This window comes from Nicotiana sylvestris, chromosome 6, assembly GCF_000393655.2.
Source record: "Nicotiana sylvestris chromosome 6, ASM39365v2, whole genome shotgun sequence".
Taxonomy (NCBI): Eukaryota; Viridiplantae; Streptophyta; class Magnoliopsida; order Solanales; family Solanaceae; genus Nicotiana; species Nicotiana sylvestris.
This window is the reverse complement of record NC_091062.1, coordinates 201,470,754-201,486,909: the sequence shown is the minus strand read 5'-3', so window position 1 is coordinate 201,486,909 and position 16,156 is coordinate 201,470,754. Positions and strand designations below refer to the sequence as shown.

At 36.0% G+C, this 16,156-nt stretch overlaps 2 protein-coding genes across 2 annotated transcripts; both read right to left on the bottom strand.

The window, feature by feature from the left end:
• Positions 1-7,722: 7,722 nt before the first annotated feature.
• Positions 7,723-8,363, bottom strand: LOC104244403 (uncharacterized). The gene is made up of 2 exons (XM_009799812.1): positions 8,283-8,363; positions 7,723-8,154 (listed from the first exon to the last, which is right to left on the bottom strand). Exons 1-2 carry the CDS (start codon positions 8,361-8,363, stop codon positions 7,723-7,725), a joined length of 513 nt encoding a protein of 170 aa, XP_009798114.1.
• A 5,050-nt stretch (positions 8,364-13,413) lies between these two features.
• LOC138871934 (uncharacterized) lies at positions 13,414-14,711 on the bottom strand. The gene is made up of 2 exons (XM_070149858.1): positions 14,056-14,711; positions 13,414-13,906 (listed from the first exon to the last, which is right to left on the bottom strand). Exons 1-2 carry the CDS (start codon positions 14,709-14,711, stop codon positions 13,414-13,416), a joined length of 1,149 nt encoding a protein of 382 aa, XP_070005959.1.
• Positions 14,712-16,156: the final 1,445 nt, after the last annotated feature.

Genomic DNA, 16,156 nt, shown 5'->3' with positions numbered 1-16,156 from the left:
CTTGCCTTAATCAATCCATATTCCTACCAACTTAAAACAGGCCATTTGTTTAAAGAAGGAACTATTGGGTACCTAACATGCTTCTTGACAACACAATAATGAACTAATAGAGTATGGCTACTACAACATTAATCTTTTTTAATTATAAGCAACACATAGAGATTTCCAACTAAATGATATATATAAAAGTTCAGTTACATCACAGCTAACTACATAGTTCTATTAGGGAAAGTAAATTATCATGCAAACAACCTATTTTCAATACATTTTTAAAAGCTAATTCGAAATAACTTCAACCCTTCCAATTTTCTTTGTATTCATGCTTCAAATTTCAGCTTACATTGACAGTGTATCAATCGTGTACCTGGTATAGAAAAGCAAAAGAAGAAGGGGAATGATCAGTGGAGAGCAGTAGTGCACACACAGCAACAGCAACAACAGAAAAACAGCAACACAAAGACATCAATCAGCAGCAACAACCCAACAGTCAGATTTTGGTGATTAACAGCAGACCCAGTAAGAAAATCCAATAATAACCAGTAGGAGGAAACAACAACAGATTTAAACCAAGCAGAAATCCAGTGAACTTTCAGAAAAAACCCAAAATACCCAGCTGAAACAATGTCGTACCAGTAGGGAAACCAAGGAAAAGTAAGCTGAGAACCCAGCAGTGTCCCCAACAAATACAGGCTAAGCAAAGAAGGGAAACAGATGTAGAAAAGCAGACTTCTGATTGTTGTGTTCAGAAATCCAGCCCTCTCTTAACTCTCTATTAAACTGAAATTAGGCTAGCCTATTAAAGGCTTGAAAGCCCAGCCTTGTTTTTGCTTTTCTTTTTATCTCTCAACACTCAAAGCTGTCCAGCTCTCCACTTAACTATCCAGCCCTTAAACTTAACTCTCAAGCCAAAAACTCCCTCAATTTCTGATGTCCAACCTATAAATTTAACTGTCCAGCCCTAATTTCTGATGTCCAACCCTTTTCTTAGCCAACAATAACTCTATTTATAACCTGAAAAAGACCCCCTAAGGTCTGCTTAGAACTTCACAGCCTCTAGGTCTGCCCATATCCTTTAATCCCATGCCTAAGTGTCTTTTATTGATCCCCACTATATTGTTCCCCATTCTTGTCCTATTTGTTTTAACCAAGAGTCATGGGTGTATTATAATATTCACTTAATTCTCATGCTTGTTGTTTTGTTCCCCATTGTCATTAAAATAAGTTTAATCAATGTCCCCTAGGCAGACCCCAGCTTTAACAGCTTGTTAACATGTTACTAAACTCCCAAAATTATCCCTTAACCCTTGCATATTACTGTATTACCCTAACCCTTAACAGTCAGTATATAAGCCCCTCTGGATTTAGCTAACCACTAACTAGTAACTAATCAACTTAAACTCAATACTGATTTTAGGTTGGTCTGTCAGATTTCTATAGCTATATTCAGTTCCTAAACTAAGCTCAACTCAAAATCAGATCACAAACAGGGGTGCTAATCAAATGGCAGGAGTTGGTCATATTGGGAGCCAATCCTGACCAACTCAGAGCCAAACAATGCAAAAACAACAGCCCACAGGCTAAGCTCGAAGCAGTGATGAATAATGAACAGGCTTCTATGAAAATCATGAGGTTACTACCTGAATGAGTAGTCTAATTCACAGACAAACTGAACATATTCCAAAGATTCATTATATGCTAGCATACAGATTTAGATGAGCTACTGTCCTGGCAAACATACATGGTTAATGAGCTACTGTCATGTTTTTCTCTAATTTTCAAACAAATTAATTGATGACACTTATTTAAACGACTATACAAGCTATAATATACAGCAGGCAATCAAATAAAACAACAAAACAAACTAAACACTATCTCAGGGTTCACAAAATTGACAGAAAAATCAGAAACAAACCAAACCAAACAAGAAAGACAGATAGAATCTATAGGAGAACAAAAGAAAAGGGAAAATTACCCCAGGGATTTGAAATTAAAACTGACCCAGGCTCGGACTTGGGATCGACCATTTTTGGGGTCGAATGGACCTTAATCGAGTGTTCTCAACTGAGAACACTTCGACTAAGGTCGATTAGACCCCATGTCGTCTTTTAATTCGGACAGACCTCCACTTTTGGTCTTTTTTAGGGTTCTTGGGGCTCGAATTAGGGCTCGAGCTTTTCTGGTTAGATTCGAACGGAACCAAGGTCATTCATGGGTGAGGAAGGTCAGGAGGTGTTGTGGTATGAGTTTGGGGTCGGTGGGTGTAGATCTAGTTTTTGCTCGAATCTTCGTTGAAGATTCGAGAAGCTGCAGGGTGATTCGAGGTAAACGATTAGTGGATTCGTGTTCAGGGTGGTTGGGTGCATCAGGGGTGTTGTTATGGTAGCCATCGGAGTCCAGGTGGCCGGGTTTATGGTGGAGGAATCCTAACGTGGCTAGGGTTTGGGGGGGGGGTTTGGGGACGAAGGTGAACAGTGGGCGAAGGGGGGGTTTGGTTTGAGGCGTGGGGTGACAGATTGGCCTTATATATGGGGTGGGTGGTTTAATCCTGGCTGCTGTATCAATCAAGATCGATGGCCAGGATTAGGGGAGCTTAACAATATGGTGTCGTTTGGTTAAGCAGGGGGTCGGTTTAAGACGGGAGTGGGTCGGGTCATGAGGGAAGCCAAAGACCGTTGGATCAATGTAGATGAATGGCTCAGATCAACTCGCCTAAAACGGCGTCATTTCGACTTAGCAGGGGCTGCATTGGACCGTTTGATTGGAACGAATCAATGGCTCAGATTGAGGCGCCAAAACGGCATCGTTTGGTGCATCTGAAGGGTCAGGCGATTGGACTGGATCAATGCAATGGATTGGGCCTGATTTTCAATTGAATATTTTGGCCCAAATCCGGTATTTTCTTTCCTTATAATTAAACAAAAATTCCTAAAAACAAAAATTAAACTACACAAATATTAATTAATACCTAACAACAATTATCACACGAATTAAAACATTTAATAAAATTACCATGACAACAAATAGAATAAAAATACATATTTTTGTGATTTTCGCTTTTAAAACCAAATTATGGTTAATTAATTCCTAAATGTACCATTTATTCCTAAATGCATGCAACATGTATCTTTGTATTTTTAACTATAGCAAGGCGAGCATTTACGGACAGAACAATTGTCAAAATGTCACGCAAATTCTCAAGATTGTACCCGAGGGTAACTTGTTTTATTTATTATTTTTTTGATTTCTTTTGGAGTAGTTTTCGTGAAGCAAAAATCACGTGCTCACATCCTGCTCCTACAAAAAAGTTGCAACAAGAGAGCAGTCGAATGACTCGTTCGCAAACGAGTAATACTCCTACTCAGGTTAACATCGTTAGAATAAGGAGTAAGAAATGTGGGAGACCTGAAAAATCAAAAGAAAAGCTGAAAGTTGATTTGGTTAATGAAGATGATGTAGGCCCCAGTGTTAAACCGAAAAGGAGAAAGATCAAGGACGATGGTGACAGTGGTCTTGATTGCATATCGAAAGAACAAAGGTTTGTTATTCGCTGTGAATTGAATGAGAGAAAAACTAAGCTGAATGTATTCCCTATGTTGCTATTAATTTTATACATGCTTATACAATTTCATACAAAGTTATACATTTGTTTATATATCTTTATACAAGTACTGCTACACTGATTTATACATGTTTATACAATGTTTTAGTATAGTTTTTGTTCCTGATCTATTTCTTGTTATTTTTTCATATGCAAGGTTGGAGACTTCTAAATACAACCAGTTGATTATTTCCACAACATGATTAGTTCCCATACCGAGACTGATATTGTTAGCATTTTGAACCAATGTTTGACTGACACGCAACATTCAAACTTATTGTTAATGCATGCAACATGTATCTTTGCTAGTTGTTTTGGGTACTTCTTGGACCTCCCTCAATTTAAAATTCAAACTTATTCATTGTATACTATTGAGGGAAGTCGTCCCAGAACGGGAAAGGGAGTTGTGGGTGAAAATTAATGGTTGTTTGCTACGTTTTGACATTGGAGAGTTTGTTGTTATCACTGGTTTGAAGTGTGTAGAAGACGATGCCACTTTCTATGACAAACCAGATGTTAATAGGTTGCTAAAAGAGTATTTTCCAGGAGATGGAAAAAAGGCTATAACAAGGGGGCAACTTCTTGATCGCTTCAATAAAAAGGACTGGAAGTCGGACGAAGATGCGTTCAAAATGGCCTTGATGATATTTGTCCATCATTTCATATTCTCATATGCCAATAATCATGGTATCAACAAAGATGATTTTGATATCATTGAAAGTGGTCAATATCAGACGTATGCTTGGGAAAAAAAGTTATTTGAAGATATTTTAAAGACAATGAGGGACAGACAGTGTGACTATTTGACAATGTATAGGCTTGGAGTTTGCCACTTGCATTACAAATATGGTTTTTTGAGTGTTGCTTTATGGTTGACAAACATCTAGCTGTTCGCGTTGGCACAAATGTGCCACACATTCTTAATTGGAAAGTCACTGAAACTCCAACATATGCAGATTTGACTGGCAGGGTGATCATGTGTGGTATTGACAAGGTAAACATTTTGTACCATAATACTTCTTCATATATGATTTCAGTTTTTCTTTAAGTATGTATATTTATGAATATGTCACAATTTCCTTTTTCTACTATTGTAATCCAGTTTTTCTTCTTGTAGTTGAACTATAGGAACATTTCCCCTACTCGTGAAGAGATGTCAACTCTGAACATCGACACGCTTTTTGAAGTTAATGCCGATAATGTTGCATCAGGGGAGGTGCCTACTTTTCACACTAATGATTCTGTCGCTGCATCTCCACCTTGTCCTCAGAATATGGAGCAACAGTCTAAACGACCTTATCCTCAGAATATGGAGCAACAGTCTAAACGACATTTTCCTCAGAATATGGATCGACAGCCTAACCCGAATTATGATTCTTTAGTGCGCATTGATCTGTTGAATGTTGAAGTTGAGAAGTTGAGAACTGCTGTTGGAAAGGTACTAGAGCTTTAGCTTTTCTGTAGTTTATCGATACTTTTTGTATATACATGTTTTTTGGTTATAAACATGGTTGTTGATTTACTTCTGTTATTTTTTTTGTTGTAGTTGACTGATACAATTACGACACTCACCGATTATGTAGTTTCTTCCTTTGAAAAAGTATTCAGTTTTCTGAATATGAAGGAAACCAAGAAAACGAAAGAGGATGTTACTGATAAAACCAAATCACTCAGCAGTTATGTCTTCTCTGATTCATCACTCAATATTCCTTCTCTTTCTATTATTTTTTATTAGATTCGTCAGCACGTGTCTGATGACAATACATATGGTCTCGGCGAATTTGATGGCTATCAATATGATATTCTTCCCGACTTTGTCGATCAAGTGAATCAAGATAACGTGCTAGCTGACGAGGGAGTTATTGATGGTGTTGATCATGTTATTCGTTCTGCATTTTATCTTTTTTTGTCTGATTTTTCATTTCTTCATTTTGAAAGTTTTTATTATTGGTTTTCTCTGTCTAAGGGGCAGCAGGTGATGTCAAGGGTGACATATTTTGGGATGACATTGGCGATAAAGATTTAGCTGCGCTACAGATGTCCCAAATTGTGCTTCACAAATCATCCATCATAGATGTAGAAGATGATTACATTTCTCCTAAACAGTCAGTTAGATAGAAAATACCAGCAAAATATGCCAAATCTCCATATTTGCCAGTTTTGATTCGGGGGGCATCAGGATCGACACACAAGATCATTTTTGATATCAAGCATCCTTTCATGATCGAAATTGATGATTTTGATCTATTGTAGCCATTGGCTAAAGAGTTTTGCGCGTTTGTTGATAATGGGATGGATACGAGGCGAAGGTATCTTCACTTTCTTTAATATTTCATGTTCTGATTTTATACTTGTCAATGAAGGTAGTTCTGATTACTTTTTATTTTTTGTGATTTGAAGTGCAAAAAATATATATACCGATGAAGTAAATAAGCTTGCAGAAGCTTTTACTTTTGGCTCGTGTCATGTGACCACGAAGGATTGGTTCCACTCACTTGCGTATTGTGGTCGACCTTTGATTGACACGGTATTTAATAACTTTCTGTTCTAATGCCTTTTTTTATTTGTTGCATATCTTTATTGTTTGAGACCCCATAGTGTATACATAGCTTTGTATAATCACAGTATAAGTTTGTATAACCTTGTATAAATATGTATACCTCTGTATAATAGTGTATAAATTTCTATATTTAAAAAATCTCGTAGTAATGGTTGTTCTGTTTTATTTCTTGTCTTAGCACTTGAATGTCCTCTTTTATTATTTGAGGAAGAGGGAAAAATATGGGCCGAGTGTTGCCATGTGGTTTACTACAACCGACTTTGCCTTTGGTAACAAAATCAACTCCCTGTATAAAGATTTCAAAGTGAATCAAGATGCTTCAGTGATTCCTGAAGGGCATGATATAGAAGAGTACATTAGAGGATATTATTGTGATGCAAATGTATCGTGGCACACTGTTGACTACGTCTTATTCCCTATCTATGTGAAGCGCGGAAGAGCAAAATTGGGCCATTGGGTTTTGGGGTTGTTTACGTTCATAGATAGGTGCATCCACATCTGTGAGTCTAATCGTGAAGCTATTAATGATAGACTTGCTTTGGATGCTACATTACCTTATGCAATTCTGATACCTTACTTCTTGAAGAGTTCTGATTTTTATGTCGAGAAGAAGGGCATTGATTGGAGCAATGGTGCATATACCGATAAATCCCATTCTGATGCTTTGCAGATTAATCTGGTTAATAATGTGGCCCAACAGTTCAAATGGTAGGTTAATCTCAATTGTTTTACTATTTTACTATTAGTGTACCTATTTGAATCTAATTTGTTTCTTTTTAATTTCAGTGATTGTGGTGCTTTTGTTGCTAGATTTACTGAGTATTTCATCCTTGGTAAGGAAATTCGAAAAGATAATTTTGACATTGAGACACTTCGCACCAGGTGGGAATCTCTGTTGTGGGATTATGGAAGGAAAAAATAATAGTCCGGTGCAATTAGTGGTGATGAAATCACATGGAGACTTTTCAGGAAGAGGAAGAGGGGACGACCGAGAAAGTAGTTTTGTTTTTTCCATTTTACTGTAGTTTTTCTATGTATCAGGAGTTGTTGCCTAGTTTTGTCTAAGTACTATTCTGCTACTTGTGAGATAACCTTAAAGGATATTATAGATGTTTTATTTTTGTGTAATTTGTGGTAGTCATTACACATTGTGGCTGTGAATGAATTACATTTTAATGAATATTTCAGTTGCTTTTGTCCTTTAACAAAGTATGTATTTTCATTATGGTTGCAGTTTTGTTAATGTAACAGGGTTTATACATATGTATACAATAACATACATAGTTATACAAACTTATACAAACTTACACTCTCATTTATACATATGTATACATATAATACCATTGATTGTTTGCAGTTCTGTTTTGTATTTGTACAATCTATCAATATATTTAGCACCATTAAAAACAACAAGACACTATTATTGGATAATCAAAACATGTATAATGAAACATCTCAATTGCTTGTGAAACTGAACTACTCAACATTTGTAACTCTATTGTTTGTGAATCTTAGCTACTTAACATGATAAAAATGTAATAGGAAGTGTTATGTTTCCAACTATTTATTTTGGTCGATTTCTACATGTTTTTCTATTGTGACCACCTTGTCCACACACAGAACATGAAAACGCCCTCTTAGACTCTTTCTCTGAAGCAGGTTTGAGTCTTTCCTTTCTTGGCCTTCCTCCATTCCTTCTCCCTTTAGGTGGTAGGACCACATCTTCCAGCACCTCTGTTAGGATTACCCATAAACTCTCATTTGGCATCGGATTCACTGGAAATTCATAAATTCTAAGGAGTTTATCCTTTTTGTAGTAAAAAGAGCAATACTGGCCAGGTTTCAGCTGCTGGTTCTTCAAAACCGCCCAAGCATGAGGACATGGAAGTTCATCCATTTGAAATTTTTCGCAACTGCATGTTCCCTTTTCAAGGCACACTATGTTTCGCCTTACCCCTTCAAACACAGTATATAACTGCTCCGTAACAGGTCTCACCTGCAAAAGTTTTTTTTTTAAAAAAAGTTAAAGAATATTATACATTATTGTACAGAGTTACACATCCTTATACAAGCAGTAAAATGCAAGTCAACATGCCAAACATCATTATATTTTATTCATTTTACCGTCATTTGCTTTGATTTTGCAATCAAATTTTCCCGAAGGAATTTGTTGTACTTTTCACCAAGCTCTGTAGATGTCTCCATTGCACTTTTTCTATTATTGTTGTTCCACTATTGTCGCAAATTTGTCATGTACTCCAGCAATCGCATTACTGGTAACTCTCTAGCATCCTTGTTTGCTGCATTAATTGACTCTGCAATATTGGAAGTCATTACCATCGACCTTTTCACTTTGTAATATGCCCTAGACCACCTTTCGTAGCCAATTTCAAATAAGTAAGGCTGCACCCTCGGATCAATTTACACATCTCTGTCATATGGTACTCAAATTTCTCTGTCGTGTAAGCTCTAGCCAAAGCAAAGAAGATATCCTTCAATTGTTTGTGATGTTTCTTGAATGTGCGCTTTACATTCTGCCACAAGAGAAACATGCAAATACAATGTGGTACTTCTGGGTACACAACTTTTGTGGCATTGAAGATGCTTTTATTTCTATCTGAAACTATACACATCCCTTCCCTAACACCAAAAGTACCTTTTATCTGGACAAAGAACCACTCCCAAGATTTGTTATTCTATGAATATACAATTGCATATACAAGTGGAAGGATTTTTCCTATTTATACAAAATATATATTAGGATTCAGACAATTATACAAATCTTATACACAGTTATACACAATTATACAAACTGCAAATTTTATAAAAACAGTAGCTGTGAAATCCTATACACTTTTATACATGAAACTGCAACATTATACAAACTGCAGAAACAAGGTAGATGCAGTTAACTCACTAGCTCCATCATGTGTGCAAGTAGTCAATATGGTACCCTTATTTGTTGCTTTAAGGAAACTTTCGTCAACACCATTGTCACACCTCCTTTTTCACCCGCACCGCCTTAAAGGGCGCGGAAGGGAGTTTTTCCAATTAAAGGACAATCGAAACGGGATTTGTTTATTTATTTCAAAGTCGCCACTTGGGAGATTTATGGTGTCCCAGGTCACCGATTGAATCCCGAATCGAGAAAAAGAATGACTCTGTTTAACAGTCTGTGCACCAGAAATCCGGATAAGGAATTCTGTTAACCCGGGAGAAGGTGTTATGCATTCCCGAGTTCCGTGTTTCTACCACGGTCGCTCAACTGTCATATTCGGCTTAATTATCTGATTTTATACAAATACGAACTTATGTACAAATTTCAAACTCTTTACCGCTTTCATTATTATTATTATGGAGAATTGCAACGTTGTAAAAATGTATCTCGAACCATGTCACAATCAATGTACCCATGGTCTTCGATACATTTTGACTTCGTTGAGATTTGGATTTAGGTTACATCAATGTACACCCGTGTTTAAGAAAGTAAATTATTAAAGGCGCACCTCAGCGACTAGTGCATTATTATTTTTAGATGGTCGTGAAATCTTGCTAAAATGGCCCATCCGAAGTCTAATTTATTATTAACCATTTATTGAGAGCCTTGCAGCTTACGTTTTATTTAGCGAGGCTCTTTCATTTTTATTTTAAAGGGCAATCCTAAAGTGACTACATTCTTATTAAGTTTGCCTCTAAAAGAAACGAGAAAAGTCTTTATTAATTACATGCTTTGACAAGAAGTTATTGGATTACAGTTGATGATAGCGGTAATTTATACTCAAATTCGTAAAAAAAATGTTTTTATTCTATAAGTGAACTTTTAAAGCTAAAATTAAGAAATGCATATAAAATTGATTTAAACTAACATTCCTAAAATTGATTTAAACTATTTGAATTAACGGATAAGAAACGTTATCAACATGATTCGAATATTGGCCTATATGCTGCCTAACGGAATCAAATACTGCTTATTCAAACTTTTCCCCAAATACCCAAGAAAGTTAGAGATGAAATAAGGCAATTAATACTAACTTATTTGTTCATTTTACAAAGTACATGTTTTACTACATGGAATCTGTAGCTGACAACTACAAACTATAATTTGAAAACCAAACAGTTTCAGTTAAATGCAAGACTACGTCATGCATTCCATTTGGGCTATAAAACTAAACTATATAAATACATATGACTTATTACACTATAGATACAACACTAATTCATCAAAAACAACCTAGCATTTCATTTTTTACTTTTATATCTCACAGCCGCATCAGTATTGATCTGAAAGTGTACCTGGTATTGAAAAAAAAAAGAAGAAGATGAGAGATCAGCAGGGTAGTAACAGTGCAGCAACAACAACAACAGCAGGTTCAGCAATACAGCAAAACCAGTAATAACAGTAACATAAATCTCAGGATCAGATTGAAAACAAGAGAATGACCCAGCAGCTCAATAGAACAGGGCTTAAAAAAACAGAAATCCCAGGAAAATCCAAATTCAAACTAAACAATACCCCAAAGCAGTTACAGTCAAAACAGAAGAGGGACAAATGCAAGAAAACTGTGGCTTTCTGATCATGAACCCTCAAAGAAGAAAACAAACTGAAGCTCTTTGATGTAAAGCTTAACCTTAAACAATTTACTCTATTCCTCACTTAGTAAGATAACATAGCCTATATATCCTCTATTTCTCCAGATTTTTTTTTCTCTTTCTGATTACCTCTCTTTTAACTTCCATCCTCTACACCCTTTTATACAAGTCTGCTCCCCTTTCAAACATACTGCCCGACCCCTTTTTCTTATTCAAATCAGAATTTTCCACTAAAAATCTAATTTTTCACTCTAAATCCCACTAAGGAAGCTTTTTCCTTATTTTCAACCCCCCCATTCCCTTTTGTTTCCCATTAGTTTGTTAATTAATATCCCACTAACAAAGCACTAACATTAAAATATAATCCTAACTATTTCATTCCTAAATCAACCCTGAAAACCCCTGGATATTACTGACTTCCTAATACAACTATTAACTGTTTTACACTTTAATTCTGAAATCTATTCCAGCTTAACAAAGGTTTGAAAATTAAACTTGACTAACAGCTATAACCAAACTTAATTCTGATAACTGAATGACTAAGGTTAGAATTCAATTGAAACAAAATGAACTGAAATTTAAATCAAGTCCAGACTTAACACAATATAGAACTCAATAAAATTCTTAAAGTTGGAACTGAATAATAAAATCAGAATCAACATGAATGCAGGATCATTGTTAGCCTATTGACAATGCCCTAACTAAATGTCCACAGATCAGCATACACAACAACTTTTTGACGAAATTATTGATCTACAAACAAGAATGAGTTAGTCGATGAAAACTAATTAACCAATTGCTTACAACAATTGACAGCAATCACTTAGAAAATAAACAATCAGGCAATTCAAGTAATATTGACAAGAACAAGGATTTACTGTAAATTAATTAATCGACGCAACTTATTAATCGATTATACAAATTATAATACATAACAATTATAGTAAACATAAACAAATGATAGAATTGGACCAAATAAAAAGGTCTACTGAAGATGAACAGATGAATTGAAAAAGTATGGAAAATTAATAAAACTAAACTAAACAGATACATATATAGAAAATCATGAATACAGAATGACGAAAAAAGAAAAACAAAATACCTCAGAACCTTAGAACTATACGAATCCAGGTTCGAACTCAGACTTAGGCACTTTGAGGTCGAATAGACTTTAATCGAAGTGTTCTCAACTGAGAACACCTCGATTAAGGTCTATTAGACCCCAACCCTTCATTTAATTTGGACAGACCCCAAGGTTCCAGTGATTTTAGGGTTCATACAGTCGATTTGGGGTTCGAATGGTTCCATCGTAATTCGAAGGGAACCAGTAATTGTTCAGGGGTGAGGGAGGTTTGGTGGATATCTGGTATGAGTTTGGGGTAGGTTGGGGTTTTGCTCGAATTTTCGATGAAGATTCGAGAGGCTGTGGGGTGATTCGAGGTAAAAGGTCAGTAGATCCATGACGAGGGTGGTCAGGGGATGCTGTGGTGTTAATTTGGTGGTCATCGGAATAGGTGAAGTTTCAGACGAACTCTTTGATTGAAGATTCGAGCAGATTGGTGATGATTCGAAGGAAACTAATACCATATATGGAAAGAGGATGTCGTGGGGAAGCTATGGTGTAATTTTGGGGTCGTTTGGACAACCGGAATCGCCGTGAGGCGATTTCCGGTGGGTGGTCAACGGTGGTAAGAGGCGGAGGGTTATCTGGTCTCTAAAGCATAGAGACGATGAAGAGATGTGGTGTTTTGGCTTGGGAAGGGGGGTTGGGGTAAAGAATTGGCCTTTATATACGGAGGGGTTGTTTCGATCTTGGCCATTGGATCAATCACGATCCACGGCCTGGATCAATTCACTTAAAGGGGACGACACCGTTTGGTCTTATTCAGAGACTGGGTCAACCCGGGTCGAAATGGACCGGGTTGTGATGGAAGCTTGGGACTGTTGGATCAATGGAGATGGACGGTTTAGATTGACATGCCTGAAACGGCGCCGTTTTAACTATGCATGGGTTGAACTGGGTCGTTCGATCTAGTTTGATCAACGACTCAGATTTGAGGTGCCAATACGGCGTCGTTTGGGGTTATCTGAGATTAACTGGACTGGGCACCATTAAAACGACGTAGCTCTTGCCTTATACTACGTCGTTTGATGGTCTTTTGGGTTGACAGACATGGACCGGGTGGGCGTGTGACTTTTGGGCCTGAGCTCTCTTTTAAAAACTGGCCAAGTCCGAATTTTCTTCATTTTTTAACTCTTTTCCTTTTCCTTCTTTAATTTAATTTAAAAAAAACAATTCCTAATTAAATTGTACAATCAAAAAATAAAACTAAACAAATATTAATTAACACTTACAACAATTAACACACAAATTAAAATCTTAAAATAAAATCACACAATGACAACAAATAGAATAAAACACATATTTTTGTGATTTTCCTTTTGGAGCCAAATGATGGTTTAATTAATTCCTAAATGCATGATTAAATCCTAAATATGCCTGCAACATGTTTATTTCTTTTTTCAATTAACTACAACAAGGTAAATATTTACGGACAAAACACAAATAATTATCAAAAATGCCACGCAAATCTTAAAAATTGTACACCAAGAGAATTTTGTTTTATTTTTGATTTCTTTTGGAGTAGTTTTCGTGAAGCAAAAATCACGTGCTCACAACCATTATCGGTCTGCAATGCTCCCAGCCCTTGATAGGTGCATAAAGCGAAACATATGCATAAAGAAAGCATCCATCTTCTGATTTGTGCAACTTTGTAACCGTTCCTGGATTTGTATGCTCCAACATATAAAAATACTTCGGTAACTCCTTATATGAATCACTCGGACTCCCTCTTATCATTGCCATTGCTATCTCTTTAGCTCTCCATACTTTCATATAGCTCACTTCAATCTCGTGTTGCTTTTGTATGTCCTCTATTATATCATTTGCGGTGTAAACGTTTTTTGGATTAACATACTTGTCCTTGACTATACTAGCAATTACACTCGAAGTAGCTTGTCGTTGTGTTAAGTATCTTTCACCATAGCCGCATGTGTGATTATTATTGTAACATCTCACTTTGAATATGTTTGCCTTGAAAACGGCAGAAGATTTGAAACTCCAAGCACAATTGTCATCCACACACATAGGGTGATACCTAGGATTAAAGATCATTCAACTACTAAATATACTTGCATACAAAAATATAACTAGATATATACTAATTTTAATACATTATATACAAATATATACTACTTTATACATATTTATACATATATATAATAGAATATACAATTATTGACATGCCTTGTTGCGCTTGATCTCTTCACCTTGAATTGGAACCTCTCGCGTACAACCAAGTTCTTCATCACATTCATAACTGTCTCTTTATCTTTATAAACTTGATCCTCCTCAAAAATTTCGTTCAACATATTATCTATTATACCCGTGTTTTCACTAAGTTTCGTGTTTTCAATCAATTCGATATCAGTCATAATCTCAGTGCTATCAATTGTGGATACATCTATAGAATTGGAACTTGTAGCAACCAAACTACTAGAACTTGTAGCAATCAAACAACTGGAACTTGTAGCAACCAAACGACTGAAACTTGTAACAACCAAACAACTGGAACTTGTAGCAACCAAACGATTATCATAAATCTCTTTCACTGTTACAAACAAGGGGTATTCAGTGAAATTCAAGTTTTTCTTCTTTAATTCGATATACACCTTAACACTTGTGTCGTTGTAAATCAGAATCGGTGGCAAACCATCATTTGGGAGAAAGTTAATCTCTATTGCGTTTAACTCACTATCGATCCTAATCTGTTCCGAAATAGCTGCAACTAAATTGTTGTAGCTGAATGTCGACTCGATTATTACACAATCGCTGACGAAATTGATAAACTTGTTTTCTTCCCATTCACCACTATAAAGAATGTAAACTGGAAAAAGTTCCATCGAACAAAAAGTTGAAATCAAAATTGCAGCAAAAATGAAAATTGCGTTGATTCGCAGCAAAAAAATTCACTTTTCGTGTTTGATTTGTTGTTAATTCGAGATGAAGAAGAATTTCTAGGGGTTTTGGAGCTGCATTGATCACAAAATCTCGTTTTTGTAGATTTGGGAAAGAATGAGAGAAAATCCCGTTGAAAGATACAAAATCCCATTTCTGACTCCCAAAAAACGAAAATAACACCCCCTTTTTCGGATATGGGCCACTTATTTTTGGGCTACTCAATTGTAAATTGAAATATTGGCTATAAAGTCGAAAAGGAAGCGACCCAATTGTTTTAATATAAAATTTTTCCTTTTATTTATTATAGTAGGTTATTTACTTTATTTTCTAGGTTACCGAATTAAACTTATTATAAATAATTATGTTATTGTAGGGTATATTGTCACACCTCCTTTTTGCGCGCCCGACCCCGAAGGGTTAAATGCGCATGGGGAGTTTTTCCAATTTAAGTGACAATATTCGAAATGAGATTATTTATTTAATTCAGAGTCGCCACTTGGGAAAGGTTTGGCTTTTGGTGTCCCAAGTCACCGGTTTTATCTTAAATCCCAAATCGAGGAGATTTTCGACTTTTCCAAATGAAGTCTGCGAACCAGAAATTCTAAGTAAGGAATTCTGTTGACCCGAGGGAAGGTGTTAGGCACCCTCGAATCCCGTGGTTCTAGCACGGTCGCTTAAATTGTTATAATGGCTAAATATCTGATTTAAATACATGTTATGACTTACGTGCTTTTATTAAGTTTAAACCGCTTTTATCATTATCACTTATTTTTATAGAATTGCAACGTCGTGAAAATGCATCTCGAACCACGTCACAATCAATGCGCCCGTGATCGTCAACACATTTTGACTTCGTTGAGATTTGGATTTGGGTCACATCAATGTGCACCCGAATTTAAGAATATGATTTAATTAAGCCGCGCCTAAAGAGTCTAACGCGTTATTATTTTTTGAGAAGGCCATGAGATTCACTAAACGGCCTAGCCTGAATTCTAAATATTATGATTAGTTGTTGAGGGCCCCGCAATTTGCATTTTTTATTTAGCGAGGCTCGTCTCATTATTTTAGAAGAGGATATCCTAAAGTGACTACATTTCTATTATTTTGTTTCCAGAAATAGAAGAAAGAAAGATGTATGCTAATCGAAGTATATGCTTTGGCCTAAATCTCTACTATATATGACGAATCCGAATTTTTGCTTGATTGCCTAATTGGTTGTTTATGAGGTGAGAATTATCTCATGCCTCGTCTTTAAGGAGTGAATAAGTTTCGTTAATTTGCTAAGGGGATTGCAAGCAAACTAATAACGTACACTAAATTTGCATTAAAAAACGACCTTCCAATTTGAATTGCAAAACTAGCTCATTTGGGCTTGATAAATGAAATC